This window comes from Lipomyces japonicus (assembly GCF_038497905.1).
Source record: "Lipomyces japonicus strain CBS 7319 unplaced genomic scaffold V1514scaffold_23, whole genome shotgun sequence".
NCBI lineage: Eukaryota > Fungi > Ascomycota > Lipomycetes > Lipomycetales > Lipomycetaceae > Lipomyces > Lipomyces japonicus.
In genome coordinates, this window is record NW_027117835.1 from 220362 (window position 1) to 235379 (window position 15018).

A 15018-nucleotide genomic window follows, 5' to 3' on the forward strand; every position below is an offset into this window, starting at 1 on the left:
TGCTTGTTCGTTTTATTACTCGTTGAATGCAGCTTTGAAGAAAGTTATTAAAAACGAATGACCAATGAAGATATTTATTTAAATCTTTGGGCTAACTTTGTCTTTTTAGGTCGCCTTGAAGAATACATAAATTTGGCTACGTCAGTCAAATTACGTGAAAGTGTTTAACGTATATAAAATGGCGCGCGCCAAACATTTATTCGTAAAGTTGTTGGACATTGCCTACATATTTATTAATTAATATTTTCTGGATAAAATTGACAATGGGAAATGCCATTTCCAGTATATCCTAAGTCACCAGCTTTACAAGTAAAATTTTTTTTAAAAAAAAAAAGATGCCCGAATTTCTCACTGAGCTAACCATTGTGTTTTTAGGGCCATGTTGGAGCAGTCCATGTAGTGAAATACAACACCACGGGTCAATATGTATTGAGCGGTGGCCATGATAAAAAAATCATTCTATGGAATCCAAATACGTCCAAACTCGTGAAAGATTATGTTGGAGTAATAATTTTTTTTAGTTGATTGGTTAAATATTCTTCGCATGACTGACGAATCGAATCATGTATAGCATGGATACGAAGTGCTCGATATTTCGGTATCGTTTGATAATTCGCGAGTATGAATTATAAATAAAAGCAATATCCTGTCAGACTCATGAACTAATAGTTTTTTTTTTTTTTTTTTGGGAAAACAGTTCGTCAGTTGCGGTGGTGACAGGTCAATATACCTCTGGGATGTGACAACAGGATCAACCACCCGCCGATTTTCTGGCCACATGTCACGAGTGAATGCGGTCGATTTTAATTTTGACGCTTCCCTGATTGCTAGTGGTAAGTTGCATTTTGGCTCGTCAAAATTTTTTTTTTTTCCGACTGATGATGAAACAGGATCATACGATGCTAAAGTAAGGTTATGGGATACCAAATCAAGCTCGTACAAGCCAATTCAGGTTTTGGAAGAGTCTAAAGATAGTGTTACAAGTTTGCAGATAGTAGATTACGAGATAATAACTGGGTATGTGTGGTGCGCAAAGCATTCATTGTATTATCTTATCAACTAATATGATTTTTTTGTACGGTTTCAGATCCGTGGACGGATACTTACGTGTGTATGACATTCGAATGGGTCAATTGACATCAGATTATATTGGTCGTAAGTAGCCAAACACAACCGAAACATTTATAGATTAATCTAATCGCACACATTTTTTTTTTAAAAAAAAAAGATCCGATAACATCCGTGACCCAGTCTTCAGATGCGGCTTCAATCCTGGTATCAACGCTAGATTCAACGTTAAGGTTAATGGACAAATCAAATGGCTCGCTCCTGCAATCATACGTTGGCCATAAAAATTCTGATTTCAGGGTCAGGTCTACGTTTGGTGACAATGACGTGTATGTGGTCAGTGGGAGTGAAAACGGCAAGTTGCTGGCTTGGGACCTGCTCAGCGGCAGGATCGTGCATGAGTTGCGCACGCACAAGGACAAGCTCGTGTCCGCGGTTGCATATCATCCCAAAAATTCACAAATGGTTAGCTGTGGTGCGGATGGAACAGTTCAAGTATGGAATGCCATATGATGATAATGAATTTAATTGAGATGAAATGCAAAAAAAAAAAAAAAAAAAGAAAATTTTGATGAACAATACTTCTATTCGCCTCCTCCAAAGCCAATCAAACCACCGCCACTAATGTCCTGCAGTTAGCATTTTTTTTTTAATTCACAGTTCGAAATCGAAAATTCATTCTTACCCAGCAGAACTATGTCTCGAGAAATAGTCATAATCAATACTAACTGCCGTCCCCAACATGATGGCACGTTGGCCGAGGGTCATGCCCGGTGCCTTGCCCGATACACCGGAAGTGGTTTCATCCGCCGTGGCGGCATCCATTTGAAGAATGTACACGCCCGTATCCGTAAACAGTTCTCGTCCCAAGCCAACCCAATTCCTATCAACCGTTCCAAGAAGCCTGTTTTCTTCATCTACAAGTTCAAACCGGAATGATAGAAATGGGGCATCAATCGCAGCAAATTGATCAAAGCTATCGTTTTGTTCACTTAAAAACAGGTTATACCTTCTGCGCCATAAATGCCAACTCTGATGAGATTCGCCAATAACCCGTTCCTCGTTGTCACCTGCCGGTGGAGTTAGCACGCTTAAGCGAGAGTTGACCCAGGAGAACGGTCTTCGAATCTACTAAAGGTTAGAATAATATCAAAAACAAAATTAAAGGCATAACAAATTAAAGTTCTCATACCGTAAGTAGGTGAGAACCATGACGATCAAAGACCTTAACCGTGAACGGCCGATGTAGTCTATAAACCTGTCGCAAGATCGCCTTCGTGATGCCAAAATCTTCTTCCTCCATGTAACCCAAATGATTTCCATTCACGTCCAAGATCGCGTACTTGTTTGCAACTTCGAATCCCAAAAAAACATTCATGTATTCAATCTGTCTCTCCACAACCAACGCCGGATTTTCAAGCAGGTACGCGGCAGCATCGGACCGTTGCAACACGCCATTCGGGTCTTCAATGACTCGAGTAATACCCTGATCATAATATGATTGATCATCTTCCGTAATTAATTGAGCCGCTGAAGGATGCGTCGGTCGTCTAATCCGAGGCCGAATTATTCTACTTCGCCTGTTTAGCAAATCCCGACGAGTGTTTAATGACCGGGCATTGTTGAATGCTAATGCCCGACCGGGCCATTGCGCCGAGCAAGTGATACCAAATGTCCTCGCAAACGGTAGCATCTTAGACAAAACTGCCCGAGAAGCCATATTGCCTTTCTTTACTGTAATCTATAACAACTGATTCTGAAAACTGGTCTCTCCGTTAAGGCCTCTTGATGATCTAAATTTGCTAATCAAAATACTTCACGTGCAGCAGCAAGCGGCCCTCACTAATATTTATTCAACAAAATTAAATAACCAATCAATAAGTTCTTTCTCTTGTACTTGTCAAATTTGCATCACCCTGAGTGCTGATGCTATACATGGAAGCCAACAGGTGATGACTTCTTGTTCCCGTAAACCCGCAATCGCGACTGGTCACGTGAAAGGGGGAAATGGCGAGAACTTGAAAAGCTGCGGAAGTTAAATAAACAGCGGAAGTATTTCTTTTTGACGTCACGTTGGTAATGGATTATCAGAATCGGGCAGGATCTAAAAAAGGAGGTATGTAATTGATAGGAACCGTATTGAAATGAAGACAGTCATCCGTCTTGGGTCTAAGAACTAACGTGGAAATATTGTTAAGGTGGTGGCGTGGCTGGATGGAGTGAAACCAATGCCGACCGGCGAGAACGATTGCGCAAGCTTGCACTGGAAACAATCGATCTAGAAAAAGACCCATATTTTTTTAAAAATCATCTTGGATCGTTTGAATGCAAACTTTGCTTAACCGTGCATTTAAATGATGGATCATATCTTGCCCATACGCAGGGCAGGAAGCATCAAACCAACCTGGCCCGCAGAGCTGCAAAAGAAGAGAGAGAAGGCAGGGCTAACGGTGCAGGTAGAGGATTAGGAGCTTCGAGCGTGGAAGTAAGAAAAAATTTGATTAAAGTTGGCCGGCCAGGTTATCGAATCACAAAGATTAGGGATGCAACGTCCAGGCAATTGGGCTTGCGGTTTCAATTGCAATACCCGGAGATTGGATCAGAAATATTACCTCGACATCGGTTTATGAGTGCGTTTGAACAAAGAATCGAACCAGCCATGGAAAACAAGCAATTTCAATATCTTTTGGTAGCTGCTGAACCTTATGAAACTATTAGTTTCAAGATTCCAAGTAAGGAAATCGACCGACGTCCGGGAAAATTTTGGACCTACTACGACCAGGATTCAAATGAATATTTTATTCAACTTCTTTTTAAAGAAGAGAAAGAAGCAAGATGTATGTCTTTTTTTTTTTCGTTTCCTACGATGGGATGGGATGGGCGTGCTAACAATTGTTAACTTTAGACTCTGGTGTGCCTGGATTGCAATGAACCAAAAACGTATTATCCGGATTTTGTATATTAGACTGTAAGATAATGAAAAGAAAATTAAAAAACCATGTATACTTGAAAACTCTAGACATCTAAAAATCTAGAAATGATATTCATAACATAAAAAAAACCTGTGCATGTGACACATTTTCTCAACCAGCCCCGAAAAAAAAAACAATCATTCAAAGCAACCATGTATAGGACCAATTACGCCCACCGTACGTACCATAAAAAAAAACTCCAGATAACCGATAGAACACTATTTCTCCCAGGTATGGCACAAGTTATTGGAGTCACTAGTAGCGCTAATTGAGTCATCAGCAACAAACAATGCATGGTCCAACACCGGCGTATCATAAACAGGATTCCACGAGGGACTCAATGACGGATCGGGCGACAAATTTGCAAAAGCGGTAGATTCAAATTGTCTAGCATTAAGACTACTCTGCAAACTCCTTGCGCTCCATACAGAAGAAATTCCTTCATCATCAACAACCGAGTAATCCACGTCGTCGTCACTGCGGACAATTCCTCGCGTTATACATAAATCTTGGCATATTTTCTGAACCTCTTCAGGATGACGACCGTCAAAGTGTATTCTAATTTTTGACGTGGGCGCATTATGAACACTAATAGGAAGTTCTCCTACATTGGCCTTCAAATTATTGATATCAGCCAAGCAGCGTTTGAGATCATCAATGTGAGAGGAAATGCTGCTGGACAGGCCATCGTAAATTTCATTAGATAAGCTGGTTTGAATCATGGGAAGAGCAAACGTGGGTGAAAGTTCAAAGTCAAGATAGCTACTAAACTGCTCTTCTCCCAACATTAACGAACTGGTTAATGATTTCAATTGAGGCGCATCATACTTGGTCGTGAAATAAAAAGAAGACTCGTCGGTAACCTTGAAACTATCAACCGCATGATATGATCGTTGAACAGAATTAAAATGTGAAGAGTTGCTCTTTAAAGCCAGCTTTGACGTTCCGATTCCACCCGCCTTGATTCCAGCTGTGATGTTCTGAACAACGTTGGCCATCGGACGACTGGTAAAGCTATAATACCTAACACTACTCCCAGTGCGCATGCCAGGTAGTGAATACCCAATGACCGATCTATGAAGCGTGCCACCGGTATATCTACCACCGCCAACCCGCCAGGCGCCATGTCGCAAGCTCGAAAACTTGGGATTCGCGGCTGTGAATTTGGGAACCTGTTGTTTCACAAACCATCGACCAATTGGCGCGGCTGCATATGTCGATGCGTTTCGCGCTGAATACCAAGAAGACCTATTAAAATTATTTCCAGAACGCCCAGGCGTGCCATACCGGGCCTTGGGATATTGGGCTGGAACTGGTACTCGTACGGGTACCGGTCTACGCCCGACGGCGCTACTTTCAGCGGCATCTTCAAGAGCTTCGCGGACCACGCGAGCAGCCTCAGCAGCACGTCGATATAACGACGAAATTGTTCTCTGCACCTTGCCAGTCATTTATTTGCAGATAATTGAAAACCACCCCAGTTAGGGCAAACGGAGGAACTACAAAGTTGTTGTGGATTTGATTCTCGCGATGGCGAAGATGATGAAGATATCACGCAGTGGCAATCGCTTACGTAGTTCATCACATAATAAAGTGGCACGTGCGGACTCGAATGACTCACGGGACCCGTTGCTGACTGTGTATGACGTAAAGGACCTAAATCGCGGTAACTAACTACATAGTTACTTTAGTGCTGCCAGTGAAATACACGATGTAGCAATGGCGTTTTAGATTTACGTGAAGCTGACAAGACCAAAATGATGATCGGCATCTAATCAATACTAAGGTTCTAGTGCAATTAATAAAAGAAAACTACTGACAAAATCCTGGACGGCAGTTACCCGCCGTTCAAAGATAACGGCGTTTACTTGTGCTGCATGGGTATACCTTTTTTTGGTTTGGGGAAAAGTTCCGACATCAGAGATTTGGAAAGAGGTTTCTAGCAGAGCGGAAGTATACAAAGTTTTTTGGAAAGCGCATGGTTTTGTAATGCCGTGAATATCGCGTACTATTTATTGTACGGCGTACCTCCAAACCTCCAACTGACACATTGTCAATGCTACTTCTGGCCCGTGGAAGCGAACATATATAGTTTCCAGCTGACCGATGAAGATTGTTTTGTCCCAGTGACCTTATATGCAGTAGAAGTCGTCTAGCTAATCATATATACACAATAATCTTATTAAGTTATAATCGTTCTCATCAAAAATTAAACAAAAATGAATAAAATATAACATAATGTATAAATCGCTGGATCCCAAAAGATTCTCACAACCATGAAATGTATTTTGAATAAAGCTTTAAATGCCTAGGTTTGTTCACAATAATCAAGTCGCATTCGATTTCGTAAAACATTACTCTAGTTCAGCGTAATCGATGATAAGACTTATTGCATGTATTCGAGGACTTGATAATAAAGCAGAACGAATTGCTGTTAGTAAATCGTCGCTAAAGTATATCAAGGGCTAAGCATATTGTCCGGATTTAAAAGGAACGGCCACCATGTTGTTAAATGCTCTGTAAGACATAAACACTTTTACGTTATGCTCAACATGTTTGACAAACCAAAAACGAGATTGATACTTTTCAAAGTAAGTACAGAGTATTCAAGAAATAAAAACTCATGCGTAAGACTGTAATCTTATCTCGTGCGCCAGCGGCCATTAAATCGACGGGCTCCTTTCGCTCCAGAATTACGAAGCTTAAGGCGCTGAAAGTTGTTTGATGTACCACCTGGTTTCTTTGAAGAATGCGACTTGCTTGCTATTGCTGTCGCTGTTTTTGTTTGGGCTGTTACAGAAGCGTTATGGTCCTCAACTTCCTCATAATCATCTCCGCTATCGTAGTCATGTTCTTCTTCATTATCTTCCATATCTTGTAATCCATGATCTACTTGAATATCATCTTTCCCTATTACTGGACGCACTAATAAAAATCTGTTAGCTTCCAATAATGTGCCATGAACAATAACCGAATATCTTACTTTTCACTCGTCGTGTTGATCTCTTTTGCGTAGGCTTCCGTTTGTACTGAGCTGTATCTCCAAAAGAATCGTCGATTATTTTGTCAATGGCTGCTTGATCATCTTCTTGAATTTCACCCAAATGATAGCCATTTGAAGCCAACTCCTCGGCTTGCATTTCGCTCAAGATGCTTTCCTCTTCGTTATAAGCATCATCTTGTTCCTTACGTAATGCAGCCAATATGCTAGTGAGTCCCCTGGCAACTCTTTTTTGCTTGAACGGAGATGGCGTTAATGTCAACTTCCCCGCATGCCTGAAATATGACGGGCTGCAAGACAGAGGGGCTTTGGTTGGAGTAATCAATTTCGTGGGAGTAGTGAAAATAACATCTCTGTTGCTTTTGTTTGATATCGGCGTATCTGGAACCGGGTCAGGGGCAATATCGAAAATTCCGAGTACTTTGCCTTCATGTTGAGGAGTCGGACCGATAATGGAAACAAAAGATTTCTTGGCAGATCCTCTTGCCACTGCATTTCCCTTATATGCTGGTTCATAATCCGAACTGCTTCCCGACGGAGTAGTGACCTGAACATCTACATTATGCCGGTTCTTTTTCTTTGGCGTGCGTATATCCTGACGGCTTGCTGCTAACTTGTTGTCTACTTCTCGTTTCCGCTCAGTTTTCTCATGCAGTCTATGCTTCTCAATATCAAGCAGTTTTCTGTATTCTTTATATTTCTCGGCTATTGCGAAATTAGCCTTAATCCGGGTTTCAAAAAAAAAAGAGACTCTTGCATAACTTACCTATTTCCGGGGTTGCTTTAATGTCTTGTCTTTCAGGCCGCTTGCCGTTTATCTCGTAAAACTCGTGCTCCCATTTTTTCAGCACAAGTTTCAACTCGTCAACAACAATTGGACTCATTATCTTTCCACTGTTTGTATCGTTCAAATATCTGGTAAGTAGTCAGTGACAAGGTCCCATAGAAATTGTCCTCACAAGACGCGTTCGAATCAATAAATCTCCTGGCCGGGTAAAAAAAGAAGATTTAGCGCAAACGCGTCGCCCTTTGGCATGGCGTGTAAATTACGCGTTCATTCGTATATTCCCGGACCTCCTCACCACCATTTCTACAATACCAGTGAACTCCAGCATCATCAATCAAATGCCACATTTTGAAGGTGATCAAAATCATACTGGATTTGACTCAGACTCGAGCTCACCAGGATCGTCATCTGCAGTGATGCCTCTCGAAGGTGCCCAAACTTCGTCATCTCCCGTTAAGCGAAAGCAGGACTTGGACAATATGTTTGACGACGAATATGATGATCCAGAGTTCGATGAAAAAGAACTACTGTAAGTGTATCAACGAAATTAAACTTATTTTTTGGTTAACGAAGCATGGCAGTTTGTCTGAGGCAGCACTTGCGTCCTCTCCTCCTAGGCCAGTTCAAGGTCAACCATTACTAAACCCTGCTCGACCCCCACCATCTTCAAATAAACATGTGTCTCCAGAATTAATGCAGATATTTTATGAAAGATTATTTCCGTTTAAGTACGTTAATTAATTCACGACCGGATTTTTAATTGATTGACTAATCTTTAACAGGGATCTTTTCCAATGGCTAAACCATTTCCCATCTCCCACTACCACATTCACAAATCGTGAATTTGCCTTCACGCTTCAAAATGATGTTTATCTAAGATACAATGCATTTCCTACATATGATGCAATGAAGAAAGAAGTTATTAGGCTTCTGCCGTCACGATTTGAAATCGGTCCTGTATATTCTGCGAATCCGCGAGATCGAAAACTGGTTCGCAAAGCAGCGTTCAAACCATTAGAGAAGGAGCTAGTGTTTGATATTGATATGACGGATTATGATGACATTCGAACGTGCTGTGAAGGAGCCAACATTTGTCATAAATGCTGGAGTTTTATTACGATTGCTATTAAAGTCATCGATGTGGCACTGCGAGAGGATTTTGGATTTCAACATATTTTATGGGTATATTCTGGAAGACGTGGTGCTCACGCTTGGGTTTGTGATAGAAGAGCAAGATTGCTGGATGATAACAAGAGACGAGCAATTGCTACATATCTCGAGATCGTTCGTGGCGGCGCACAGTCTTCAAAAAAAGTTAACATCAGACGACCACTTCATCCATTAGCATCGTAAGTTGAATGAAAAATAGTGATTGGCAAGATCAAAAACACAAAAAAAAATGGCTAACACAGTGTAGAAGGAGCTTGAATGTTTTACGTGATAGTTTTGTTTCTAATATCTTACGCGATCAAAATCCTTGGGATACACCCGAAAGGGCAGAGAAGCTTTTAAAGCTGCTACCTGATAGAGGTATGATTTGATTTAATTGAGAAAGATTCAATAATTTCTAATTTTTTTTAGCACTTGCAGACGCGTTAAAGAAAAGATGGCAATCAGATACAGTTGCGAGCGATATCAAATGGAAAAACATTGACGAAGTTGCTAAGGAGGGAGTTTCTCCAAATTTAGATCCAAAGCAGCTGCGAGAGGCCAAACAAGATATAATATTGGAGTATATGTATCCTCGTCTTGATGCCGAGGTGTCCAAGCATTTGAACCATTTACTCAAATCTCCGTTCTGCGTGCATCCGGGTACCGGTCGAGTTTGCGTTCCAATTAACGCTAGCAAGCCCGAAACTTTTAACCCAGAAGCTGTCCCCACGCTCAGCGAGCTTGTAGATGAAATCAACGACTGGGAAGTCAATAACAAGCGGAAAGCAGATTCGGGAGAGAAAATTTCCGATTTTGACAAGACTTCATTAAAACCATACGTTGAACATTTTCATCGATTTGTAACTGACTTGATGAAGGATGAAATGAAGGAGAAGCGGCAACGTGAACAAGAAAATGGCGAAACTTTAGAATTTTAACTAAAGCTCGACAAGGTTATATTGTAGCTGCTATTTTTTTTTTCTTTTTTTTTTTTTTTTAAATTATGCATAAAAGGTTTATTTTTATACCATTGGGTCATTAATACTATTTTCTTTGTTTTCTCTTTCTGCTTGATTTGGATCGTCTGAATTGTCTTCATTAGCCTCTGGCTCTTTATTGGTTGAATCACCACCACCTTGGCTTTGATATTCTTCTCTCTTCCTTTTTTGTCGTACACGAGCGCTTTCAAACCCTTCTTGTTTTCTAGGAGGGATCACTTGTTCAAATGCTATCTTCCAATCCTTATGTTCTAACCATTTTAACATGATTTCTACTACATGATTAGTTGCTAATACTTGACGCCCAGAGATTTTGATAAACTCGGATATCGGCAGCTTTGCTGTTCGAATATTCTGACTATTGGCCTTGTTATAGCACAAACTCTATTAATTTTGCATTAGTTTAAAAGTGAACACGCGCAGTAAGAGTCGTGCACCATACCTTATATCTTCCTTTGTCTACTATTCCACCAACAATGTAAGTTTTATTTTCGTCGAGAGTTTCAAGAGTTTCCTCCGCATCTGAAGACAGATAGATAAAATTTGCCCTTTCTTCAGGTAATTCTGGCACAACGTATGGATCAAATGAAATGTCAACGCCTTTCCATTGCTTGTATTGTGCTTTTAAAGGTCCTTCAAATCTTTCTTTAAGAGTGCCATTGAGGGAAGAGATTGCAAGTTTTACAGGAAACACTGCTCGACGATTTTCGGAGTAGGAGCGCACAACTTGCAATGACAACGACAGTTGCTCCTTTCAACAATTAGCTCGCTAAATTAAATATAAATAACACTGCACCAAACCCAATTCTCAACTTACCTTGGAAGTCATCATATCATCAAACGCGCAATCAAGTAAGATCGTAATCGGAACTTGTCTCGAAACCACCGTCTTTTTGGTATGTTTAAGTTGAGATTCTAGTGACGGTTTGTCCGTTCCTTCTTGTTCACGTTGCAGCCTAGACAAAGCTTTTTTTTCTTTTTTTTTTTCTTTTTTATACTTATTTCTTTGATCTTTTTGTTCTTCCCATTTTATTCTCTTTTGTTCTCGTTTCCATGCATTCCTAGACATGCCCTCCGGCACAGGTTCACGAGCCTTTGGGCTTTTCTCCGTCGTAACCTGCCCCGATTCAAGATTATCGGCCAATAAAATAGGCACTTTAGTCTCCACTGCAATTTCGTTTTCTGTAACATCGGCCATAGTAATTTGCTTAATTTTGATCTGTAGATTTGCACTTATTTATTGTACCTTCGTATAATTTTCGAAATGAACATACTGTAGACTTTTGAGCCGCACACGATGGTATTTAAACTTAAACCACGCCTGCCAATAACATGAGCGAAAAGTCACGTGACAACTTGGGTTTGAATTTTTGCGGTTTTGATTGGCTCGGTATGTGCAGGAAGGCCAATTGACAGAAGTGCGATTATTGTTCTTCAAGACAACACAGTTATATTTATATTTTGCTCCGTAGCGTTTGCTTGTTGATTTGGAGTTTTAGTTATGGTTGTTGCTCAGGATCTTCCACCAAAGGGTGGCTACGATAGTATCCAGTGGAAGGTATGACCTGCCAATCGTTTTTCGTTTTTCTATCCGAACCAACAGTTGCGATCGGTATACGACATAACGTTAGCACATTAGCTAACATAGTTTAGCGAAATTTGCCATCTAGAGGATTTAGGCCTTCGATATATCTTGCCATTTTGGGTGTTACTTCATTTCTCGGATTTATCCCTTTCATAAATGGAATCAGGGAGCGACGGTAATAGAGCACAATATTCAATCACTTTTATGAAAAAAAAAAAAAAAAAAAGAAATTTGTAGGGCTAACTTTTTTTATTTGTTTATGTATTTTTATTGCAGTGAACTAACTCGGGAGAAAATTTGGGCCAGGGCACATATTTTGCCTCTCCTGCAAGCTGAAATTGATAGAGATACTGTCAGACGGCACTATGCCACCGTGTCGCGTGAGAAAGAACTTACTCAAGGGCTTGACGGATGGGAAGATGGCAAGCCAATTTTCAATGATGACAAGTACGCCGTGATTTCAACCTATTGTTTTTAGTAACGCAATTGTCTAACATTCATAGGATTCACCTGCCTTCATTCGTCTCTCTTGAGGGTGTCAAGAAAGCATGAACTGACCGTTACATCATGTACTCCACATCTGATATCATACGGAATGGTTCAATTATTGTGACAGATTTAGTTTAATACACGGAATATAAAATATATTTGGTATATAGTGTGTATATATTCTAACGCTACCGTTTATTTAAATCCAAAAACAAGCAAAACTATATCATTCCGTACCACCAACAGATTCAAAAACTCAAGCCAAACAAAGCGCGGTACACCTTTGGCATATAACATACCCCAGAAAAACAACACCCAGAAAAAAAATCATAACAATTCAGATATCGTGACACATAAATTACCGGAAGTTAACCCTCGAAAAACAAAAACTCAACACCACCAAGAGCAAGTTCTAGGACCGTGAAAATAATCTTTGGCTGGCACCGTTTTTTGCTCACCGCGTATTCCCACAATTTCTATCTGTTGCTTGCCAGGTTCGTGCCACCAATAGAGTACCTGTCTCGACCTATCCAGCTCCCATCTTCCAGATGTAATCGCAATTTGTACATCTCCGTTGGGATAGTGGAAGTCAGGAACAAAAATCTCAGTAGGAAGTGAATCGTCCGAGCCACCATCGCCGTATAGCTCAAGCTTGAAAGTCGCAGTCTTTATATCAAAGCTATATGACTGCGGTATTCCAACTGTAACAAGCGGAAACGCCCTCGCAAAAGCTTCAACCGCCCTGGCACCGACTGTATCAGTTACGTCTGAACTTGTTTCAAAATATCGCTTCGCGGAAAACAGACTAGACGTTGAACTAAATGAAAATTGCGTTCCCTCGCTATTTCTTAAATCCGATTCACTAAAAAAACTAAGATCTTCTCCATTCCATCGATCACCCCATTTATGTGAATTTGTAGCGCTATATACCCAGAAGGTATGATGTAAATTTGCGCCCTCTAAAGCAAAAATGTTGGCATCCAAAGCACGAATCTGAGTTGAGTAGTCACCATTCGAATAGGCCTTTTTATCATTCATATCAAACGGAATACCGATTTCGGACATGAGACAAGGAACACCTTGGCCAAAACTCTCAATACCTTCATCTTTCAAAGTCTGTAACTGATTTCGAAGACAATTTCTAATTGCGTTTTCCCCGAATTTTAATGCAAACACCGGACTCCAATACTTTCCTCGTAAAACACCGACCACGTCAACATTCCAAAAGCTACTCCAATGCTTCCGAATAAGCGTCAGGCCATCATAGTAATGAGGCGTGAATACCATTCTTGGCTTCAAAGCACCTAATGCCTTAAAATTTGGAGGTGGTGCAAGAACAGGAGTCTGGCAAAATAATATGGCATCTTGTTCAATGGATCGTATCGTGTCTGCATATTTCAACCAATGATTAAGGAAATACTTTGTGGTCCATCGGTCTCCATCAAGCGGAGTGCCCTTTGGATCAGCAGCAAAATAATCTTTTAACAAAAGTGTATCGGTCTTGGGATCCCATATTTTATGTTGAGCAAAGATGCATTCACCAAGTTTCCAACCTGAATCACGAGTCCAGCCGTATCGTGAGTCATCATAGTCAGGCGAAAGCCAAGCAGACACTCCGTCGGGGTTGACAATCTGTGAACCAGTCTTATATGGGCCCAAACTGCCAAATTCAAATAACGGAACCTCTACGGTCCGGCCGCTTCCAAGAAGAATTGCTTCAAACGGCGTTGGCGAGGTATAAGACTTTAATTTTTCATACTCGGGATGGATTGAAAGGTCCGTGTTCCCAATCAAGCCTCTAAACGGTTCATTCATAGACTCCCATCCAAGAATAGAACCATCATCGAATTCTTCAGACATGTAAATTCTCTTGGCGAAGTACTTAATTGCTTGGAGGTAGTGCTCTTGAAGATAGTCTTGAATATTTTTCCCATCAATAATAGCTTTGGGGAAAAAATCATTCCCACCCCAAAACATGGTAAACAAAACTAGACAAGCAAGTCTATCATAATTGGTAGCCCAAGTCATGCGAGGGAACGAATATGGATCTGGCCATGTGTTTTGCACGATTGCTGCTTCGTTAGCTGCAAATGATTCTGGATTTAAACCAGCAGCATACAAAGTCCACATGGGTGCTCCGGAGCCACCAGAAAATCTACTCCACTAATTGGAGAATTACGTTAGACAGCGGCGCCGCTGAATACAGCATCCAAAACTTACCACGTCCTGGTGCGGATCCATAAATACATAAAACCCAAATTTCTTTATCCTTGTAAGAATTTCTATCGTAGAATCTATAAAATCATCGTCGTATTTTCCGCTACGGAAAAATCAGTATTAGTTTTCACTTTACTACAAACACGGTGGCAACTCACGGTCCTGCATGCTCGATCGCCTCCCAGCAGAAAATATATCTAATGGTATTAAATCCCCAGCTTTTAATGCGCGCTAAATGCTCGTCTGCCTTGTCAATTGCAAACGGTCTACCAACAAATGAAACATTATCGCCGTCAAAAAAATCATCTCGAACGTGTGACGGTACATCCGGCAACGCGGGAAGTTTGGAATCAGCTGCTAAGTTGATTCCACGAAGTGTAATAACCCTTTTCTCTGGATCTCTGAAATTTCCAGAGGAATCAATCTCAACCTTCCAAGACATCTTAAGGTCCTACTTAGTCGAATTGCCAGCAGATGGTCGAGAAAGTCACGCAACATCAGATCTGGAAAGTAGTTGCGCTCAACCCAATGTCGTGATTTCAGAAATAAGCTATAGGGTTAGGGGTTGACCAGCTATCACTTACTTGTTTTGTTTTTATTAATTTCAATAATTTTTGATAGCGTCCATGGTTTGATACGTAATTGTTTTTTTTTCTCTCAGCATATAATTAAAAAAAATGACTAGGTTTATTACTTAGGCAAGCCAACAAAAAAACATAAAACATAAATTCGATACTTTTTGATTTTCT

At 40.6% G+C, this 15018-nt stretch overlaps 9 protein-coding genes across 9 annotated transcripts; 4 read left to right on the forward strand and 5 right to left on the reverse strand.

Annotated features, from left to right (window-relative positions):
• Positions 1 to 160: 160 nt before the first annotated feature.
• On the forward strand, positions 161 to 1634 carry V1514DRAFT_332267 (WD40-repeat-containing domain protein). The gene is made up of 7 exons (XM_066927826.1): positions 161 to 309; positions 376 to 504; positions 572 to 619; positions 698 to 833; positions 891 to 1017; positions 1088 to 1155; positions 1229 to 1634. Exons 1-7 carry the CDS (start codon positions 271 to 273, stop codon positions 1579 to 1581), a joined length of 900 nt encoding a protein of 299 aa, XP_066783004.1. The 5' UTR covers positions 161 to 270; the 3' UTR covers positions 1582 to 1634.
• V1514DRAFT_332272 (Scramblase-domain-containing protein) lies at positions 1579 to 3113 on the reverse strand. The gene is made up of 3 exons (XM_066927827.1): positions 2261 to 3113; positions 1754 to 2196; positions 1579 to 1689 (listed from the first exon to the last, which is right to left on the reverse strand). Exons 1-3 carry the CDS (start codon positions 2786 to 2788, stop codon positions 1653 to 1655), a joined length of 1008 nt encoding a protein of 335 aa, XP_066783005.1. The 5' UTR covers positions 2789 to 3113; the 3' UTR covers positions 1579 to 1652.
• On the forward strand, positions 3073 to 4069 carry V1514DRAFT_294907 (uncharacterized protein). The gene is made up of 3 exons (XM_066925404.1): positions 3073 to 3184; positions 3267 to 3905; positions 3974 to 4069. The coding sequence occupies exons 1-3, from the start codon at positions 3148 to 3150 to the stop codon at positions 3997 to 3999; spliced, it is 702 nt and encodes a 233-aa protein (XP_066783006.1). The 5' UTR covers positions 3073 to 3147; the 3' UTR covers positions 4000 to 4069.
• Positions 3999 to 5551, reverse strand: V1514DRAFT_332276 (uncharacterized protein). Its single transcript, XM_066927828.1, has one exon. The coding sequence runs from the start codon at positions 5489 to 5491 to the stop codon at positions 4259 to 4261; it is 1233 nt and encodes a 410-aa protein (XP_066783007.1). The 5' UTR covers positions 5492 to 5551; the 3' UTR covers positions 3999 to 4258.
• A 1130-nt stretch (positions 5552 to 6681) lies between these two features.
• On the reverse strand, positions 6682 to 7925 carry V1514DRAFT_320501 (DNA replication/checkpoint protein; the record flags this gene model as incomplete). Its single annotated transcript, XM_066926002.1, has 3 exons — positions 6682 to 6965; positions 7024 to 7746; positions 7808 to 7925. 3 exons carry the CDS (start codon positions 7923 to 7925, stop codon positions 6682 to 6684), a joined length of 1125 nt encoding a protein of 374 aa, XP_066783008.1.
• Positions 7926 to 8033: 108 nt separating this feature from the next.
• V1514DRAFT_332278 (uncharacterized protein) lies at positions 8034 to 10234 on the forward strand. The gene is made up of 5 exons (XM_066927829.1): positions 8034 to 8357; positions 8410 to 8556; positions 8611 to 9177; positions 9246 to 9358; positions 9410 to 10234. The coding sequence occupies exons 1-5, from the start codon at positions 8167 to 8169 to the stop codon at positions 9916 to 9918; spliced, it is 1527 nt and encodes a 508-aa protein (XP_066783009.1). The 5' UTR covers positions 8034 to 8166; the 3' UTR covers positions 9919 to 10234.
• On the reverse strand, positions 9961 to 11242 carry V1514DRAFT_91318 (guanine-1-methyltransferase-domain-containing protein). The gene is made up of 3 exons (XM_066930180.1): positions 10796 to 11242; positions 10421 to 10729; positions 9961 to 10362 (listed from the first exon to the last, which is right to left on the reverse strand). The coding sequence occupies exons 1-3, from the start codon at positions 11174 to 11176 to the stop codon at positions 10003 to 10005; spliced, it is 1050 nt and encodes a 349-aa protein (XP_066783010.1). The 5' UTR covers positions 11177 to 11242; the 3' UTR covers positions 9961 to 10002.
• Positions 11243 to 11383: 141 nt separating this feature from the next.
• V1514DRAFT_332287 (GRIM-19) lies at positions 11384 to 12216 on the forward strand. The gene is made up of 4 exons (XM_066927830.1): positions 11384 to 11536; positions 11632 to 11738; positions 11840 to 12010; positions 12067 to 12216. The coding sequence occupies exons 1-4, from the start codon at positions 11480 to 11482 to the stop codon at positions 12113 to 12115; spliced, it is 384 nt and encodes a 127-aa protein (XP_066783011.1). The 5' UTR covers positions 11384 to 11479; the 3' UTR covers positions 12116 to 12216.
• Positions 12193 to 14772, reverse strand: V1514DRAFT_307959 (glycoside hydrolase superfamily). The gene is made up of 3 exons (XM_066925711.1): positions 14428 to 14772; positions 14273 to 14372; positions 12193 to 14215 (listed from the first exon to the last, which is right to left on the reverse strand). Exons 1-3 carry the CDS (start codon positions 14709 to 14711, stop codon positions 12443 to 12445), a joined length of 2157 nt encoding a protein of 718 aa, XP_066783012.1. The 5' UTR covers positions 14712 to 14772; the 3' UTR covers positions 12193 to 12442.
• Between the last annotated feature and the right edge of the window lie 246 nt (positions 14773 to 15018).